Source organism: Eubalaena glacialis, chromosome 13 (genome assembly GCF_028564815.1).
Source record: "Eubalaena glacialis isolate mEubGla1 chromosome 13, mEubGla1.1.hap2.+ XY, whole genome shotgun sequence".
Taxonomy (NCBI): Eukaryota; Metazoa; Chordata; class Mammalia; order Artiodactyla; family Balaenidae; genus Eubalaena; species Eubalaena glacialis.
The window spans coordinates 92067035-92088357 of record NC_083728.1 but is presented as its reverse complement, the minus strand read 5'-3'; the positions used below and the strand labels follow the sequence as shown (position 1 = coordinate 92088357).

The following is a 21323-nucleotide window of genomic DNA, read 5'->3' as shown; positions in this document are numbered from 1 at the left end:
CTTATTGATGCCAAATTGTGCCCTTTTAGGGCAGTGAGAGCTTCTTCAGGTTGATTCCTGAGTCCTTTTGATATGACCATGTCTTTGATTGTTTCCTCCCTATGTGATACCAGATGTTCAAGGCTCATCTTGTACATTTCCTGCCCCAGACCCATAATTAATCATTTCTCCAAAAGGCCCTGGTTCCTTTTTGTGGAAACAGCATTTAGAGACCACAGTCTGGTGTCAGGGTTGGAGCCAGCACTTTAAGCCATTGTGGTAGATGCCTGACCTCACAGCCCCTACTGGAGTGTGGAGACCGATGAACCCCCCTTATACTCTCTGATCTGTCAGAACACTTTCCAATAAGGACTCAATAGTTGTTTGTCACACGATTAAATGAATGAATGAGTGAATGAATGAACATGTGAATGAAACAGATCTTGTGCAATCCCTGCTTGATGGCAAAGCAAAAAAAATATAATACAGCCCATCCAAAAAAGAAATATTGTCAAAGCAATTGAAATCACTACCAGTCTCTCCAAGAATTACAAAATTCAGATGAACCGCAATCGTCACTTCACATCCTCTCTCCTCGTAGCCAGCCTGGCCTCTTCGCCCCTCCCCTTCCTCTCTGGGTCAGTTCTGGATTTCACTTTCTCTTCTCAGTGTGAATCCCCAAGGCCCTCCTCCTTCCTAGATCTCTGCTGTTACCCCAGACTGCTCACTAGGGCCCTAAAGTAAAGGAACAGGAAGATTATAAATGCTTTTGATTAAAAATCTTCTCGTTTAGTCTTATCACAAATAAATGAATAAATGCTGCCAACAGTCTGTCAGAGGAAGCTCTGAATCAGTTTTGCCGTAAATTTGAATTTGTGTCATATTGGGAAGTACATTGTTGAATATTTATAGTGTCAGACCCTATGCTTAGCACATATACATACCTTCCACTGATTTTTTCAGTACACACAACTCTGTGAGCTAGGTAAGGAATCTCTCATTTCAGAGGTGAAGAAACTGGAGCCCAGAAAACTGAAGTTTTTCGGGAGGATTAGTTTTCCATTATTGCTATAATATATTGCCACAAACATAGTGACTTAACACAGATTTGCTATCTTACAGTTCTGGCTGGGTGTCAGAAGTCCGAAATTGGTCTCACTAGGCTAAAATCAAGGTGTCAGTAGGGCTGTGTTTTCTGGAAGGTGCGGGAGGACCTGTTTCCTGGCCTCTTTCAGCCTCCTGGGGCACCTGCACCCCTGGGCTCCGGCCCCTCCTCCACGCCCGGGCAGCACCTTCAGCCGTCTCCCTGGTCCTGACTCTCCTGACTCTCCTGACTCCTCTCCCTTCTAAGAGCCCTTGTGATTGCGCGGACCCAGCCAGCTGGTCCACGAGCATCTCTCCATATCAAGACCCTTAACTTAGCTGCATCTGCAGAGCCCCTCTGCCGGGTGAGGTAATGTGTTCACAGGTTCTGGGGGTTAGGACGTGGCCGTCTTCGGGGGCCACTGCTCTGCCGACCCAAAGAACGTTCATCCACCAAATACGTGGTAAGGGTTAGGCTGCGTGTTCGCCCCTTCTTAACTCTCCTCCCGGCAAAGGTGGCCTCTCCTTCAGGAAATCTCAAAGGTCTTTACCTTTGTGTCACTCGGGTAAGGGTTGGCCCGGGTCTTTTATTCTGTTCAAAACCTGGTGCCTGGTTCACTAGTATCGCTCTGAGCTGGGGCGCTTGTGACACACCTGGGAGGCCGTTGAGCAGCGCGGCCGGGCCCGAGAGCGAATGCACTGCCACCTGCGGAACACAGTGCGGCGCTCTGCAGGGACGGAGGACGCAGTTACGCTCATGCTGCTGTGTTACGTTGGTCATGGAAATGAGCTGCGTGGTCAGTAACAGCGGCAAGAAGTGGGGGCCGCCGGGGAAAGCGGCTGTTGCCTTTTTTCTATTTTTATCCACTTTCCTTGTTTTATTTCCGTTAGGGTGTCTAGGCGCTGTGAGTGATAACTACCTAAAGAGGCACACTGCCTGTGTCTCACAGGTGCATGTCACGTCATGGTTAATAATGCTTCCAGTACCCTTAGACTTTCCCAAAATGGCCCCCTTAAATTATTTATGGCTTTATTTTGGGCATATCGCCATTTACCCAGGCAAGTCTGAAGTCACCTGCTCATTTTCTCATTGTAGACACATCCTAATGCCCCCAAACACAGGGTAACATAAGCTTTTCCAGGGAAAGTCCGAAGTTGGTAGTTCTTGAGAAAAAAATATTCCCTCTCTCCAGGGGAGAAACCATTATCACTCATTGTCATGACCCACCCCCGGTCTCCTGTTCCTGACCCCCGTTTCCAGGACCAACAGCCGGGACCTGGTGGAGACAGGAACCTCTGCAGCGGTAACCAAGAGGGCCTGGCTTTGGGGTTCTGCCGGGGGGGAGAGGGGACCCGGACCTCCGGCTCGCACACCTCGGAGGTGCGGGGCTCCCCACGGGGGTCTGGCGCGTCGTGGAGCCGCCGTCCTCCCGACAGATGTGGACACACGGGTGTCCTGACACCCAGGCCCACGGCGCCGCTCCTTCACCACGTCTCGGCTCCCACCACCACCGCCACGTGCCAGGCGCCCTCTTAGCCACCCTGGGGCCAGACGTGAGTCCTAGAGGAGTGGAGGGGAGACAGAGCGAGAAAGGGGCCCGACGCAATGCTGAGCAGCCCATGGCGCCGTTAGCCCTGAGGACGGTTCCTGCCTCCCGGGGTGGGCGGGGGAGGGCGTAGACTAGGTGGTCTAGACCGGCCCGCAGAGAATACACTAGGGGTGGGCACGGGGGAGGGGACTGGGCGGGAGTCTTGAGTCTTCCCTTTCTTGGGGAAAGTTCTCTCACCTCTGAGAGCCTCAGTTTCCGCCCGTATAATGGGAACAGTAACCGTCTTGGAGTTTGAGGTGTGTGCACGTGTGGTTCTCATCGCTTTTTGTGCGTTGTCTCGCTTGTTTCTCACACCAACACTAGGAAGTGGGTCCCTTTGTTCTCCCCGTCAGCAGAGGGGGCGTGAGGACTGTGCCACCTGCAGGCGGGCAGCTTGCTTGGTGCCCCCAGGGGGTGTCGGAGGAAGCCCCGCTCTGCACCCACACCCTGGCTCTTCACCCCTGGCTGCTGGGAGGACCCGGGGAGACAGTCCTGCAGGGGCTCAGCACCGCGCCAGGCGCCCAGAAGCTGGCTCTTACCATCCCAGAGCAGGAGATTCAAAGGGGACTTCCGGCTCCTTCCAAGAGCTGCAAGCACCCAGGGAGAGGGATGAATGGGGGAGCGGCTCGAGGCTCAGTCCTCGGGGAGATCGCCCCGGACAAACAGGCTAACCCCTGGACGCGGAGAAACCTGGCAGAACTCTGAAAATACCAACGTCCGTCTCCCGGCTGCGGCTCGTGGTGCAGCCGGCTCTCTGTCCAGCGCCTTTGGACTCACCCTGGCCCCAGGGCCCCAGCTGGCCTGCGAAGGGGGTGGCGCTTCTCCCTGGAAGGGGGGTCTGTCTCACATCGACAAAGGGTGTGGTGACCCTTCTGGAGAGTTCGGTTTAGGGGCCCAGGGTTTTAAATAATTTCCAACCTTGCTTATAAATTAGTTTCCCATTTCTCTGTGTGTGTCAGAGCCTGTGCATAACCACAGATGGCACGTGGGCCCCCGAGAAGGCAGAGAACCAACAGACATTCTGCTTACACACGAGGGCCATGCCCATAGTAGTTTCCAGAAGGAAAAGAAGTTACAAGAAAATTGTGTTGCTTCTAGATTAATTTTCCCCTTCACTGTCAAGGGAGTCCTGTCCTTGAGCGTGAAGATCTCTCCCTGGAGTCTGGGGAGCAGCGTCTGGGGACCCCGTCGCTGAAGATCCGCTTCAGCACTTGAGGCTCTGCCCTGGTCAGCTCCATGCTCCCAGCTCTGCGGGCACAGCTCTGTCCCTTAATAATCAAAAAGAGATGAACAAAGAGGAGAGCCCCTTTGTAATAAGTTCGTTTCTTTCAAAAGGAACTAGTATGGGGACCGACTTGAAAGGTGGGTGGAGGCCTTTAGAAAAGCCTGGGCCCCACTAGTGACTGTCCTGGATCCCTCGGCCATTGCGGGCTCTTGAAGGAGAGCTCCTCTTTCATGGCAGCTACTCCGTGCGCTTGATGCTGCCGTGCAGACATAGTCCTGCACAGAGGACACCACGCCGAGACAGGGTCAGGTGCTCTGCCCACTCTGCGTGCCTTACTCTGAAGAAAGTGGGATGCAGAGAGGAACTGACTTGTCTAGAAGCTTGAATCGCCAGCCTCAGGCTTTGCTGGACCCCACCCTACACAGGAACGGCTGGGTCCACCCCCTCTCCCCACCCTGCCTTGGGAATGACCCAACTCACCAAGGCGCAGGAGGGTCACTACACACCCTGCAGAACCCTTCACCAGACGCATGTACCACTGGGTTGGCCGCCGCCCTGGTCTTGGTGCTCTTTTACTTTGGGGGAAAGTCTTGCTTGGCCGTGGAAATACTCATTAATTTTTGGATGAATTCAGTATTGTTTTTATTAGATCACTATATAATGTGGACTTACTTCAGCTTTGCCCTCTGTTTTCAGAGGATCTCAGGGGTGGAGGGACTCATGGAGAGCCCGCCTGCAGAGAGGCTCTCACTGGTGCCCATGTAGTTTTAGACGCCTTTCTGCCATCTCTTCAAATGGCTTTTAGTTTGAGTGGATGTTACATTCTGTTCAGAGTGTAAAAATGGGGTTTAGGTCACTCTTTGTACCTAAAGACCTGAAAACACATATTCCACACATTTTATTTATTTAGTCTTGTTCTTTTTAAAAATTTTTGTTTATTTGTTTTAGCAGAGAAAAAAAGCTTGGCTGGAAATTTTTATGCCTCAACCTCAGCGCTGTTGAAACCTTCCTGTTTCACTTCATTCTTTGGTATATGACACCAGAAATATGGCACGGCCGTTTCCTTGTGCCCTATGCTGACAATTAGTTAAATAGCAAAAGGCCCCTGAGTATAAATTGACTAAAGAATAAATTGACTAAAATGCTTTCAAAAACTAGCTAGAAATTTTAAGAAACTGCTATAAATAAATATATTTCTGCTGGGCACAAGTCCCTGATGAAATAAATCCTTCGCCAGTTATATCAAGCTACCCTGTAATTTCTGCATTTCTTTTCCATCCCTCACATTGTTCGGTATCTCTTCTAGAGGAAAGGGGTCGATTCTATTTGTGACACATCAATACATGTTGAGAAGATGCCAGGGATTTTCCAGCATTAAAGTCTTGTAAAGTGGGTTTTGCCGTTTGTGTGTTAGATGGGGGGACGTATCTGAAAATGAGTTTTTCCTGGGCTTCTTTGCTAAATCATTACACTTTGGCTCCCTGAGCAGATGACTTTTAGGTAGTAGCAGCATCAGATCATTTATGACTTTAATCTGATAATTCAGTCACCTGGCTGTGTGTGTGTGTGTACGGAGGTCTGTCAACTAAAACTCTAGAACATACTTGCTGTTTAGCCCCCAAAGAGGACAGTTGTCTACATTCCTTGTTTTATTGCTTTTCATATGCACCACCTGTCATACGAATCTACCTGGGAGCCAGATTCAGATCCAGCACACACTGAATGAATGGCTGTGTGTTGACCTCAAGTATTTCATTGCCTGATTTGCGCTTTCTTCCTGGTGTAAGTACTGTTATCCGTCTTTCACAGATGAAAAACCCAAGTAAGGAGCCTCAGAGAACAGACTCAGGGCCAGATCTGGTTCCAGGCCCTGCTCCATCCAGGTCGCACTTGTCTGAACATTTTAAGGGCCTCTCTGTATAAACACCAAGCACCAGGATAACTTCATCCTCGGTTTATCTGTGGTGTTACTTCCTATCAGCTGTAATCACCTTGTTCTGGTAGAAAAAGGAGGTGTATTCTCTGTGGACCACGCTAGATCCTAACTTGAAGGCAGGCCCTGCTCTGCCCCAGGCTCCAGGAGCTGGGCCTGGAGAAGATGAGTGAACTCTGAGCGCTGGCTCCTGTCTGCTGTTATTCAGAGACAGACACTGTCACTCAGGCGGGGAGTCCCTCTTTGCTTCTTTGTGGTCCACTGTAGTCTCCTCCCTGCCGCTGTCGGCCGTGCTGACTGGGACACACTTCCAGGCCCGGGCCCTTAGAGAGCAGTTGGGGAAGCCCCAGACCAGGCCCACAGGTTGGGAGAGAGTTGGATGTGCTGCCTTCAGGGGAAGTGCTGCCTCAAAGGAGCCCTTGGCCAGAGCCTCAGGTGGAAGTGGGGACGTGCGGGTAGAAGGGGCCGCAGAAGGGTACGTGTATCTCCTCCCGGGTCGCCTCCCGAGCAGCCCTCCGTTCCTGAACAATCACACCTGCTCTGGGCTAGAGATCTGGCTCTGGGCTAGAGATCCGGCTCTGTCTTTCTGATTTCACGTTTTACTTTCAGGAAGCTGCCACTGGCACGTCAGTGTGGTCAGGCCTGCGCATTTCGTGACCTGTTTGGCTTCTCCCCTCCTCCCCTAAAATTCTGTAGAACACGTGGACTATTTGCACGCGTTCGGGGCCTCACGCAGCTGCCGCTTGTCTTCTCACGCCTTCGGGGGTCTTCTTCCCGTGGAGCGAGCTCCTTGGTCCAATGGCCGTATCTCCCAGCTGCCTTCCCTGGATGGCGTTGTACACGTAGTGGGCGCTCCGTGCTCGTTTATTAAAAGGTTCAGTTATTCCTCTCCTTGCCTGGGTTCTGGCGCCAAAATGTAGTTGCAAGCTCAGAAAGGAAGAGAGCAAATATGTGAATATGAATACCTGGATGTTTTCACCTTTTCATTCCTTCAACACCTATTTATCGATTACATACTATTTGTCAGGCTGTGTGCTGAAATACTGGGGTCAGTTGTGTATAAGGCAGAACACGTGTGCATCTGAATACTTTTGAAATCCAGATGATTTTAAGGGAGTTACAACAGAGACCCAACGCAGCCATAAATAAATAAATAGATAGATAGATAGATAGATAGATACATAAATAAAATGTTCTTCTTGCACCCAGAACGAATGGTCAGCAACAAGTGTTTACTTCTTGACTAAGTAAACATGTCATTCCAGTGCCTTAACATTTACTGAGTATCCAGAGACTCATTATGGCCAAAACTACTGGGAAGCAATTTTAGTTCTTGTAATTACACAAGTAGGGGAAGTTCATCAATTTTGAAGTTGTCTGCTTTGATCTTGCTATTAAACTGTGAGACCTGAGATCCAGATTATCCTCAGAACACTAAACCTTAGAACCAACCCATTAAAAAGTTGTTTAATTAAAATGGGGAATATTTTAAATGTTTTGTTTTTATTTTTAAGGACTTAAAAACTAATGTTCTGCATTTTTCTGCACTCTGATTTTTTTAAAGATGTAATCGAATGACAATTGAAACTAATCAAATGCTGCATTAACATTTGTAATAGTAAAACCACAGACCCAAATTATACTTTTATATTTTATGGGCAAAGTTCTTATTTTACTGAACCCTTTACTGAATTTTCATCATAGTGTGTGTATCAATGTTTGTATTACCATCCTGCTGTATGTTAAAAGTGTCAAATATCGGGACTTCCCTGGTGGCGCAGTGGTTAAGAATCCACCTGCCAGTGCAGGGGACACGGGTTCAATCCCTGGTCTGGGAAGATCCCACATGCCACGGAGCAACTAAGCCCGTGCGCCACAACTACTGAGCCTGCGCTCTAAAGCCCGCGAGCCACAACTACTGAGCCTGCAAGCCACAGCTACTGGAGCCCGTGCTCTGCAACAAGAGAAACCACCGCAATGAGAAGCCCACACACCACAACGAAGAGTAGCCCCCGCTTGCGGCAACTAGAGAAAGCCCGCGCAGCAGCTAAGACCCAACACAGCCAAAAATAAATAAATAAATAAAAACTTTTTTAAAAAAGTGTCAAAGGTTAAATACCAAAGACACTTTATTTTTTTATGAAAGCAAAAGGGTGGGTTACATTGAAAGTTTTGATGTACGTCATGGAAATTTTGGGTGGTACCCCCTGGAACTCCTCCCTTTGGGCCCAAAACTGCTCTTAAGGGAAAGTTATTGAGTGTTTCCTGTTACTTCTCATGGTTTGTAAATATATCACATCTAAGCGCCATGGAACGTGGGCGGTGTGTACCTGGTTTCAGATTGTATTCCGTCCACTCAAGTCAGGCCTGGGGATGCAGATAGTTGCTAAATAGTGAATACAGTTATTTGGTTCTGTCCCCATGGCAATCCAAGGGAACATATACCCTGACTTTCCCTTCATCATCTTGAGCAGGCACACCCTGGGCTGTTTTCATCAACCATAAATCTGGTGCTTCAAGAATTAATATGTTAGTGTCACAGCTCTGAACGTAGATGCTCTGTGTGGCATGGGGAATGCCTCGTCTCCTCAATGTTGGCTAGTGTTGGGGGAAGCACGCTTGACCATATCCCAGCTGGGTGCCGACTCCCCTCCCCCCAGCCCCGTACACAAAATGCATAAGCTTTGGGGGTAGGAGCCCACCTCCCAGGGGTCTTTTCCCCCACAGGTGTTTTTGTTTTTTTTTTTAAATTATTTATTTTTGGCTGTGTTGGGTCTTCGTTTCTGTGCGAGGTCTTTCTCCAGTTGCAGCGAGCGGGGGCCACTCTTCATCGCGGTGCGCGGGCCTCTCACTGTCGCAGCCTCTCCCATTGTGGAGCACAGGCTCCAGACGCGCAGGCTCAGTAGTTGTGGCTCACGGGCTTAGTTGCTCCGCGGCATGTGGGATCCTCCCAGACCAGGACTCGAACCCGTGTCCCCTGCATTGGCAGGCAGATTGTCAACCACTGCGCCACCAGGGAAGCCCCCCACAGGTGTTTTTGATCAATGCTGATGGTCAAAGACCCCCAGTAGCTCCTAGGAGGTTTCATCTTTTCTGAAGCAGAGAGTTCTTATTTTGCCCACTGCCTCAAGAAAGCGCTGGGAGAATCAAGTGTAAACCCAAAGCACTTAGAGAATGTCCATTCGAACGAGTATTCTTCTGTGGAACTGCAGTGTTTCCTTGGTCAGGAATCTCCACTATTAAGGGCAACTGGCCGCATGAAAAGCCCCCTGCGCTCACAGCCCGTAGCTGGTAACCCTCTAACTCCCTCTTTATGGATCCAGCATTCCGGTTTCCTGAGCTGCAGCACATTTCACCCATACGGGACTAAGTGCTTTCATTTTTCTTTCTTATTTTCTTTATTATTATTCCATGGAATTAGAAGTTAGAATTATAAGATTTCATTTTGAAATGTAGAATTAAGATGGGAAATACTAAGGAAATAATTTTACATAAAACCATACGTATAGTTATTTTAATAAAGTTAAAAGAAAATCTCTGGCTTAATACTGTAATTTTCCTATATAATCAGTGTAAGTTTTAAATTAGTACTTTGGAATTACATTATAGTAAAAGCCACGTAGTTCATAAATACGGACAAATTATTAAATTTTGCTACCATAATTACTTAGCATACCCTTGCACTCAGTTTGAAAATTTTTCGTTGGATAACTAAAGTGATATTTCTTATGGAAAAATTGGAAAAATATTTTAAAAAATAGAAATTGAAAGAAAATAACTTGGAATCTTTCTACTCAGAGCTGGCCACTGTTAACATTTCGTGTATACATATAGATAGACTGATATATATGGGATTATTTTTCTATGCACAGAGTATACACATGTTTTAGGTTTTCTTTGGGTTTTTTTTTACCCTAAATTGATGCTATTGTGTATGCTGTTTTGAATCTGTATCAGGATGTATTTCACTTCTAGTAACAGAAGCCCTAACTTAACAAGTTTAAGCACTAGTAAAGTACATTACCTCGTGAAATGAGAAGTCCAGAGACAAGAAGGCTGCAGGACAGTTCACTGATCCCACCAGGTTCTCAAGGTCAAGGACCTGGGTGCTTTCCATTCTCTTTGTCCTGCCGCTAACATTGTCAGCTTCATGTTAAGGTTGTTCCCCTCACAGCCACAAAATTGTCACCATGAACATCTGGAGCAACATGCTTCCTTGTTCACATCTAGTGGAGGGAGAAAAAGCCTGAGCCCCAGCCGTGAGATGGAGATCCTGCCCATTGATCTGATGAACTAACTTAGGTGTGGCCACCCCAGACCAATGACAGTCCCCAGGTATATGCCGTAGGCTGACTGGCTTAAGCCTTGTTTCCTCTGTTAGTCACTAGCAGGAGGGATTGGATAACCTTGACCCACAGGTGGGGTCAGTTCTCACACCACAGTGCTGCTGTCAAAGGGTGGGATGTGGGGTAGACGTTGGAAGTCAGCCCCAACGTAGTAACCTAAAGTTATCACTGAATATTTTATGAACAAATATAAGGGTCGTCTTAAAGGATCTCTTAGCTTACTTCTCATCATTACATTCAGGCTGTGGTCTAATTTGTTCTGATTCTCAAAATTCTGTCCTTCCTCCTCCTTTTGTTTACACACTGCCTTCCCTCAGGGTTGTAAAGGTGGCCACCAGCAGCCCACAGGGCAGCATGTGTCCTGACTGGCCCCAAGCACGGTCCTTCCTGTTGGTCTGACTGGGCAACTTGGGTCCCATGGCAGTTCCTCACTGTCTTGAACACTGCTGGGGTGGCAAACCTGGTGCTGGGAACGGGGCCGGCTGACTTCCTCACATCACGTGGCTGCCTGGGGAAGGCATGGGCACCACAGCAAAGTCAGGGTCTCTTGGGAAAGAAGACTAAGAGCACGGATGCTTGGTACCTACTTCATTATCTTTAAAAATTGTTCTTCTTCTTAAGCATTATAACAATCACCAGAATTTTGAATTTGATGAATGTTTTTAGATATTTTAGTTTTCATTAAGAAAATCTGTTTCTTTTGTAGAAATGCCCTGTTCAGAAAGAGATGGATAGGAAAAAAGAATAAAGTCTTCTGGGGAATTGATCCTCATTAATCTAATGTTCTCTAAAGTTTGGGCATTTTTGTGGTGTTCTTTTTGGCAATAGATAGGTTTTTCTTCATGACTTTTGACTTTACTACTGAAATTTAAAAGAAAAAATGAGCTTAAATCTATAAATTATAACAGATGTAAACTTTAATATTTCTATTCTTTATGTACTTTTAAATTTTCAATACCCTTGAAACAACATCATAAATAATAGAGAATTAATGGACTTTTTGGAGAATAATTCTGAGGAATAATAGGCATATTTGAAATTACCATGGCAAAAATCAGATGTTAAAGAAAAAAGTTATGATATATTCAGTTTTTAAATTGTACTATTAAATGTGTAACTTCATGTGTAATAAATATTGATATTTAATTTTAGGTGCCAGTGTAACATATACTAAAATAAAATGGAACAATTTCTATGGTTCTATAAAGGAATCTATAAAGGAGTCATAAATAATTATAGTAAAGCTTTTTTGAAATATTTTTATGGGACTAAAAATTGAAAACTTCTTAATAGGGAAATTTTCTTAAATGAGAAATGAGGTAAGTTAGTCGTAGAGACCTCAAACTGTAATATATCCTGAGGGAACCCTGAATAAGCAGTAACTTCTTAAGATAATCTTATAAAATGTCTGAAAATCAAGAGGTTTTGAAAAAGGTTTTAGAAGGTAGCAGGAAGAAAAAGTTTTATTATGCTAAAATTTCTCATGAGAAGTTATTTATTTTGCATGTTTTTTTTAACATCTTTATTGGAGTATAATTGCTTTACATTGTTGTGTTAGTTTCTGCTGTATAACAAAGTGAATCAGCTATATGCATACATATATCCCCATATCCCCTCCCTCTTCCGTCTCCCTCCCACCCTCCTTATCCCACACCTCCAGGTGGTCACAAGCACTGAGCTAATCTCCCTGTGCTATGCAGCTCCTTCCCACTAGCTATCTGTTTTACATTTGGTAGTGTATATATGTCAATGCCACTCTCTCACTTCGTCCCAGTTAACCCTTCCCCCTCTCCATGTCCTCAAGTCCATGCTCTACGTCTGTGTCTTTATTCCTGTTCTGCCCTTAGGTTCATCGGAACCATTATTTTCTTTTTTTTAGATTCCATATATATGTGTTAGCATACAGTATTTGTTTTTCTCTTTGTGACTTACTTCACTCTGTATGACAGATTCTAGGTCCGTCCACCTCACTACAAATAACTCAATTTCATTTCTTTTTAGGGGCTGAGTAATATTCTATTGTATATATGTGCCACATCTTCTTTATCCATTCATCTGTCGATGGACACTTAGGTTGCTTCCATGTCCTGGCTATTGTAAATAGTGTTGCAATGAACATTGTGGTACATGACTCTTTTTGAATTATGGTTTTCTCAGGGTATATGCCCAGTAGTGGGATTGCTAGGTCATATGGTAGCTCTATTTTTAGTTTCTTAAGGAACTACTGTTCTCCATAGTGGCTGTATCAATTTACATTCCCACCAACAGCGCAAGAGGGTTCCCTTTTCTCCACACCCTCTCCAGCATTTATTGTTTGTAGATTTTTTGATGATGGCCATTCTGACTGGTGTGCGTTGATACCTCACTATAGTTTTGATTTGCATTTCTCTAATGATTTGTGATGTTGAGCATCTTTTCATGTGTTTGTTGGCCATCTGTATATCTTCTTTGCAGAAATGTCAATTTAGGTCTTCTGCCCATTTTTGGATTGGGTTGTCTGTTTTTTTGATATTGAGCTGCATGAGCTGCTTGTATATTTTGGAGATTAATCCTTTGTCACTTGCTTCGTTTGCAAATATTTTCTCCCATTCTGAGGGTTGTCCTTTGGTCTTTTTTATGGTTTCCTTTGTTGTGCAAAAGCTTTTAAGTTTCATTAGGTCCTATTTGTTTATTTTTGTTTTTATTTCCATTTCTCTAGGAGGTGGGTCAAAAAGGATCTTGCTGTGATTTATGTCATAGAGTGTTCTGCCTATGTTTTCCTCTAAGAGTTTTATAGTCTCTGGCCTTACATTTCGGTCTTTAATCCATTTTGAGTTTATTTTTGTGTATGGTGGTAGGAAGTGATCTAATTTCATTCTTTTACATGTAGCTGTCCAGTTTTCCCAACACCACTTATTGAAGAGGCTATCTTTTCTCCATTGTATACTCTTGCCTCCTTTATCAAAGATAAGGTGACCATATGTGCATGGGTTTATCTCTGGGCTTTCTCTCCTGTTCCATTGATCTATATTTCTGTTTTTGTGCCAGTACCATACTGTCTTGACTACTGTAGCTTTGTAGTATAGTCTGAAGTCAGGGAGCCTGATTCCTCCAGCTCTGTTTTTCTTTTTTTTTTTTTTTTTTAATTAATTTTCTTTTTTTTTTTTTTATGGCTGTGTTGGGTCTTCGTTTCCGTGCGAGGGCTTTCTCTAGTTGCGGCAAGTGGGGGCCACTCTTCATCGCGGTGCGCGGGCCTCTCACCACCGCGGCCTCTCTTGTTGCGGAGCACAAGCTCCAGATGCGCAGGCTCAGCAATTGTGGCTCACAGGCCCAGCCGCTGCGCGGTATGTGGGATCCTCCCAGACCAGGGCCCGAACCCGTGTCCCCTGCATTGGCAGGCAGACTCTCAACCACTGCACCACCAGGGAAGCCCCAGCTCTGTTTTTCTTTCTCAAGATTGCTTTGGCTATTCGGGGTCTTTTGTGTTTCCATACAAATTGTGAATTTTTTTGTTTTAGTTCTGTGAAAAATGCCATTGGTAATTTGATAGGGATTGCATTGAATCTGTAGATTGCTTTGGGTAGCATAGTCATTTTCACAGTTTTGATTCTTCCAATCCAAGAACATGGTATATCTCTCCATCTGTCTGTATCATCTTTAATTTCTTTCATCAGTGTCTTATAGTTTTCTGCATACAGGTCTTTTGTCTCCTTAGGTAGGTTCATCCCTAGATATTTTATTCTTTTTGTTGCAATGGTAAATGGGAGTGTTTCCTTAATTTCTCTTTCAAATTTTTCATCATTAGTGTATAGGAATGCAAGAGATTTCTGTGCATTAATTTTGTATCCTGCTACTCTACCAAGTTCATTGATTAGCTCTAGTAGTTTTCTGGTAGCATCTTTAGGATTCTCTGTGTATAGTATCATGTCATCTGCAAACAGTGACAGTTTTACTTCTTCTTTTCCGATTTGGATTCCTTTTATTTCTTTTTCATCTCTGATTGCTGTGGCTAAAACTTCCAAAACTATGTTGAATAATAATGGTGAGAGTGGGCAACCTTGTCTTGTTCCTGATCTTAGAGGAAATGGTTTCAGTTTTTCACCATTGAGAATGATGTTGGCTGTGGGTTTGTCATATATGGCCTTTATTATGTTGAGGTAGGTTCCCTCCATGCCTACTTTCTGGAGAGTTTTTATCATAAATGGGTGTTGAATTTTTTCAAAAGCTTTTTCACCATCTATTGAGATGATCATATGGTTTTTATCCTTCGATTTGTTAATATGGTGTATCACATTGATTGATTTGCATATATTGAAGAATTCTTGCATTTCTGGGATAAACCCCACTTGATCATCGTGTATGATTCTTTTAATGTGCTGTTGGATTCTGTTTGCTAGTACTTTGTTGAGGATTTTTGCATCTATGTTCATCAGAGATATTGGCCTATAATTTCTTTTTTTGTGACATCTTTGTCTGGTTTTGGTATCAGGGTGATGGTGGCCTCATAGAATGAGTTTGGCCGTGTTCCTCCCTCTGCTATATTTTGGAAGAGCTTGAGAAGGATAGGTGTTAGCTCTTCTCTGAATGTTTGGTAGAATTCGCCTGTGAAGCCGTCTGGTCCTGGGCTTTTGTTTGTTGGAAGATTTTTATTCACAGTTTCAATTTCAGCACTTGTGATTGGTCTGTTTATATTTTCTGTTTCTTCCTGGTTCAGTCTCAGAAGGTTGTGCTTTTCTAAGAATTTGTCCATTTCTTCCAGGTTGTCCATTTTATTGGCATATAGTTGCTTGTAGTATTCTCTCCTTTGTATTTCTTCAGTGTCAGTTGTTACTTCTCCTTTTTCATTTCTAATTCTGTTGATTTGAGTCTTCTCCCTTTTTTTCTTGATGAGTCTGGCTGAAGGTTTATCAGTTTTGTTTGTCTTCTCAAAGAACAATCTTTTAGTTTTATTGATCTTTGCTATCATTTCCTTCATTTCTTTTTCATTTATTTCTGATCTGATCTTTATGATTTCTTTCCTTCTGCTAACTGGGGTTTTTTTGTTGTTCTTTCTCTAATTGCTTTAGGTGTAAGGTTAGGTTGTTTATTTGAGATTTTTCTTGTTTCTTGAGGTAGGATTGTATTGCTATAAACTTCCCTCTTAGAACTGCTTTTGTTGCATCCCATAGGTTTTGGATCATGGTGTTTTCATTGTCATTTGTTTCTAGGTAGTTTTTGATTTCCTCTTTGATAACCAAAGAGGCCCTGACACTACAGGAGGCCCCGGTTTTACATCCTGCATGTTTTTTTATGTTACTAGAATAGAGATCTTAGTTTAGCTGACTCTAGAAGGGCTATGACTATCTAGCATTAAAAATGAACAAATAAAACTATTCATCCGTAGAGTGACACAATTGTGGGACTCCAGGGTCCCAGGAGTTTCCTAGTGTTTTGAACATGAGAGTGTAGGCTAAATGACATTTTGGTGCTCAGAATGTGTCTGACCCTCAAAGTGCACTTCACCAGCCAAGGAAAAGATCACTTACCTTTGTTTTTTTTTTTTGTTTTTTAACAGGTTCTACCCCCCAACCTCCTTAACTAGTAAAAAGAATATAGAACTATAACATGAGCAAAGGATACTGGGGCACCCATTTACTGAAAGATTATTTGGATTTATGGAATTTGTGTCTTTGTTGTTTTTCTTCTTCTTCTTCTTTTAAATAAGTAAGGGCGAGAGTCTGTGTATGGTATGGTTGGCAGAGCACCAGTCTACATGTGAGGAGACCTAGTCCTCCCTCTGGTATTGTTACCTTGCTGTTTTACCTTGGAAAAACAACTTAACCTCTCTGATCCTCCGTTTTCTCATTTCTTAAGAGAAGGAGGGTGGGCCAAATGTGTCTCAGAGATTCCTTTTCACAGTAGAATTGGAATATATGAGAAGGATTCAGGGATGATCACCTAGACTGTTGGTCTGCACCTGAGGGTGTGGGGAGATAGCAGAGGTGGAGAATATGCAGCCCTGGGGTTAGTAATTATGGGGAAATTGAGTTGAAGGGGTGAGCACTATGCCCACTAACAACTTTTCTTTTACCCGTTAGTCTATAAATAGATGTACAAAGTCTCTAATGAGGCTCCCTGGGAGTGGAGAAATCACAGTAAATTTCGTCGCCCCGGGTCCAGGGTTTGGTGGTCCAGTGTGATCACATAGCCCTGCCTGAAAGAAAAAGGCCAGCTCTTCCAGAGTTTCTTCTAACCTGTCTTGTTACGAATTCCCAGAGGAACCTTTGAGTCGTAACAAACTCTGGATGTGTATCTTCCAAAAGGCCGTCTTCTGCACAACCAGGGTAGGTACGGACGTGGCGCCTGGAGCTCCCAGACCCCTGGCAGGAGCCAGCACATCATTGGACCTGCACAGGCTCAGCCACCACCTCATCCCTCAAGTCGGCCTGGGGATTTGTTTTTGTCCTTCCAGATCTTTTTTTAACCTTTAAAACAACAACAACAACAACAATAACAATAACAACTCTGGACATTCCCTTATGGTCGGCCTAGTAAATTAATCTGTCTTACAAATACGAAGTTCCATGGACCGGCCTTGACACTGTCTCTTCTCTTCCCTGACGCAGAGCCATCACGCTGGAGAACCAGCTAGTGATCCTGGCAGCGACGGCCAGCGACGCAGGGGCTTACTACGTGCAGGCCGTCAACGAGAGGAATGGGGAGAACAAGACCAGCCCGCTCATTCACCTGAGCATAGCAAGTGAGTGCCAAAATCCCACATGGTCATTGTGAAAGCAGTAAATTCTGGATTTAATTAATAACCACCATCTCAAGGGACATTTTGCAATAAATCTTACCTCTCTGGGTTAGTGGTTATGGTTCAGTATTGATCCAGTGTCTATAGTTGCTTTCTTTGAACTGATAGGCAGAAAATGTGAATCTGACCGGTAATTCTAAATACAGGATCTTATTTGTTTGGGGGAATTTAAAATAACATTTTTGCTGTTGTACTCTGTTCATGTGTATGGTTTTTAACAACAACAAAACATCTTTTGGCTTATAAGGAGTTGTATCCATGAAACTTGAGACTAGATTAAGCCACAGGTTATGTTATTTTACTTTAATTTAAAAAAAAATCTTTGAGAAAATATATATACTAAGTTGTGTTAAAATTAGGAGTATATCTTAAGAGGAACTAAAAGCCCGGATCATGAAGAAAATACACACACATCACAGTTAAATATTCAGTTAATTTAAGGATGTTTTAGTTTGAGGCAACTTAGTTTAAATATTTGGCCTTTGAAAGAAGGCTCCAGAAATTCTACTAGGAAGAGTTGATTGCCGGAGAAGGGGGAAATGACCAGAAGCAAGAACTCGGAGCTAAAAGAGAGCGAACGGTGCATCTCAGAGATGCCACCAAATGTCTGCAGCGTGAAGCTTCATGGTATGAAATGCAGTGATTATGCTGTTGAGAAAATACAGTTGGGAAATGGTCATGGTAGATTTCAAAATATCATGATCATGTCATACGAGAGTAAGTTAAGTGGATTTGTCTGTATAGTGGTAGATTTCATCTTTTTAAAAACCACCTTGAAGGAATGGCTTTCCCCTTCGGGTAGTTTGAAAAGTTTTGTTTCATATGCGGGATAGACCGTAGTGTTTGCTACTCCTGGTCCTTGAGGGATACAGTTGCTTTAGGCCTAACAGAGTTTACTGGGTGAACAGCACCATGGTCAGGAGACAGTGGGCATTAACTGCGTGTGCTCCCACATGCCCGGCAAGTGCTCCTAGGTGGCCACCACCCTGCCACCAGCTCCTAATTTCTAGGAATTGAGTCCTCAGCTCCAGACCACAGGCGGCGCAGGTCTGGCCATCAGCGGGGCCTTTGCGGTGCTTTGGAGAGTTGTATCCATTGATTAGGTGTAGGGCTCACAAAGTCCAGTGCATGTTGTACTGCTATTTAAAGGACCCTATGAATCAAGAATCATAGTAGAAAAAGAATGATTTATGGAGATTTTTCAGTATTAATAATAAAAGATGGAAATTTTGTTATTAAATATATTGTGATAATTTTAATGACTTCCAACTTTTATAATTAGAGCCGTTTATTCTGTTTAGCAAATCTGATTCAGCACTCAATTGTAATATACATACCAGGATAATAATAGGTCAAATTGGTGGAATTCTGAATCAGAAACAAAAAAATTGACCTTAGTCTATCAGAAGAGGGGGGAAAAAATTCCACAAATATTCTGGTTAACTTGATGCTAACATCACGAAGGTATGAAATAGTCCACACCTAGTTGTTTCCTACATGCCTACTCTACAAAGCCAGTAGAAAATAAAACGAATACAGTGAATTTGTAAGTTGCCGTACTAACGCCATACCATGCGTTAGATAATTGGAATATGTAAATTTTTTAGTAATTTCAGTGTCTACTCTAACCAAGAAGCATATTGGAAGCAGCTCATAAATATTATAATTAATTGCCTTGCATTTCATTCCCTTGTGTAGTTTTATCTTTTCGTTAGCACTGGGTAAAATGTGTAGAAGGTGAGATATAAGGAAGTTGATGGTATGGACGGACTTATTTTAAATCTTAGGAGAAAACCTGCATTCTGCTCCCGTCTGTGTTCTTTGCTTTTTATGGGGACCAGGTAAAATGTGACAAGTAAGGAGGTTGAGGAAACGGCCTTATTTTAATTCTTGGGTGAACCTCACTGTTGATGTGTTAGATTTACCTAAAATTTAAAGGGCACCCAATCATGCATTTTCTCACTAAAATTCTATTTTGAAAAGCTCTAAATATCAGAAGTCTTGATAAATCTGCAGAAAACCCCAGAATTGATTGTTTATTTATTTATTTTTAAAATAGTCTCTTTTTTTAAATTTTATTTACTTATTTTTGGCTGCATTGGGTCTTCGTTGCTGTGCGCGGGCTTTCTCTAGTTGCGGCGAGCAGGGGCTGCTCTTCGTTGCGGTGTGCGGGCTTCTCATTGCGGTGGCTTCTCTTGTTGCGGAGCACAGGCTCTAGGCACGCAGGCTCAGTACTTGTGGCACACGGGCTTAGTTGCTTCGCGGCATGTGGGATCTTCCCGGACCAGGGATCGAACCCTGGCAGGTGGATTCTTAACCACTGCGCCACCAGGGAAGTCCCTGTTTATTTATTTTCATTTTTATTTACTTATGTCTTAATCTTTTTGGCCATGCTACTTGGTTTTTGGGATGTTAGTTCCTCCACCAGGGATTGAACCCTTGCACCTGTAGTGGAAGCTCGGAGTTCCTAACCACTGGACTGCTAGGGAATTCCCCAGAACTGATTGTTTAAATTTGCTCCTTTCTGGACTGCAATGAACGCTGTAAGGGGGGAAACTGCAGTTCAGGACTCCCCTGCCGGCACCGTGTGAGGCTGTGAAATACGGAGCGTGTACAACCCCGCCGGATTTATTATGGAGTTAGATGCTCTCAAGACCTATTCATGCAGGTAGTAAGATGCCGTGTGTTCTGCAGCCTTAGACATCTTTTTTTTTTTTTTCTAATGTAGGCTTCATAAAAACACCAAACGAGATTGATGAAAAATTTTAAAAACTTGCCAGCCAGCAATTCTGAAGAATCTAAAGATATTACAGCCAATTATCATTTAACGATGATAAATTTTCCCTTGGCATCCGGAGAATAAAGTAGGGAACCTTTCTGTAGTGAATACGATCAAGGTGGTAGGGTACTGGAAATTAAATTCCTGGTGGATTGTACGGTAATTAATTTAAAAGTGGAAAGTGCTGTGCGGCCCACCTCTTGTTTGCAGTCGTCATAATAAACTGTTCCTCCTGCAGGGACAGCCTAGTGTCAAGGTGGAGTAGCACCCAGGGCCAGCCTTGCCTCGAAACATCAAAATGCGTGATGCGCTATCCCCCAGCTAACAGGAGGAGGTGACATATTTTCCCAAGCAACTGTGTACTTGAGAGTTCAAAACCTCACCACCTTTTCAGTTGCTAAATATTTTGGCTGCACTTGAAGCTTATGGGAAGCAAAAGATAAAGACGGTTGAGATAAAAATAAATAAAATTTTTAAAAAGCGTGACAATTAGAAGTGAAATGCAGTCCCGTCATGGTTCCGCCTGCTGTTTTGTGCATTATTATCCCTTAACTTCCCCCCCGCCCTTTTATATGGTTAAGAGGGTAAGTTACAGCATGCTCTGCACAGGTATTTCCTGTCGGGAAGGAGAGGACTTCTCTGAACTATCCATTCTCCTGCTCCCAGTGAAAGCTTGCCACCATCTCAGGGGTGGATTCACTTTGAAGTTTTAATGTGACGTGAAGCCAGCAGATGTTAAGGCCATAGGTGGGACTGCTGAAGCACCCTGCATGAATTTTTCATCGCTGGCTCCCATGGCTCAGCTGCACACCAGAAAAAGAATGGGCTGAACTCGCCTGAGAGTACACATTTCCATTCTGAGGTCAAACTCAGGCAAGCTTTATACACCTGTCAACCTGTTTTTGGTTTTCACTTTGAAGATTTTACATTGAGTTAACTTGTGTGGATCAGGTCTTCCGAACTGAATTAATATGTAAATGGGAGTTTCTTTTTGAAGAGGAGAAGAATTCTGTACAGTGATTAACTAATTGTTTAAATGCCATTGTACATACCTTAGACACATGATCAGCTCTGACCCAATCTTCAGAATGTCCAGCGTAATGAGATTCTCTGCTGGAGATGAAGCTTAGATTAGAAAAGAAATGACTGCCTCTCTCCTTCCTGCGTTTTTCGCCTCTCTCATTTTAATGTCTGCTCCTCAAACAACAGTTGCAGGTGGGGTATCATTTCAACTGATCCTCCTTCAGGCTGGCAAACCTTTGCTTTTAATTCTGACGACCGCTTAACATTCTTTCGTCCTCTCTAATTCTAATTTAACTGCAGACCTCATGTATGGTTAGTAGTTGAAAGTGAATTCCTGAGAATAATGTCTAGGAACAGTAGTCCAAGAGGACTGCCCTGTAAAACATGGCTTTTGTGTGCCCGGATAAAATTCTGTCTTATTTTCTTCATGCTTCTAACGTTATAGGGAGAGAAGGGCCAGGCATAAGCCTTTCAGTTGTTCTTTGACATGAATTGGATGGCCAAAGGCGTAGGAACGGTTTGAAATGTTATTAAAGAGCGATCCTGAGGCAGTGTCTATATTATAAATGACCGATTTCAGATCCAGCTATG

General features: G+C 43.9%; 1 protein-coding gene across 1 annotated transcript in view; it reads left to right on the top strand.

The window, feature by feature from the left end:
* LOC133104264 (protein sidekick-1-like) overlaps positions 1-21323 on the top strand; it is a 310718-nt gene that overhangs the window by 175302 nt on the left and 114093 nt on the right. Inside the window, exon 5 of the mRNA XM_061209894.1 lies at positions 16740-16873. Within this exon, the coding sequence (XP_061065877.1) occupies positions 16740-16873 (134 nt within the window). The remainder of the gene's footprint in view (positions 1-16739; positions 16874-21323) is intronic.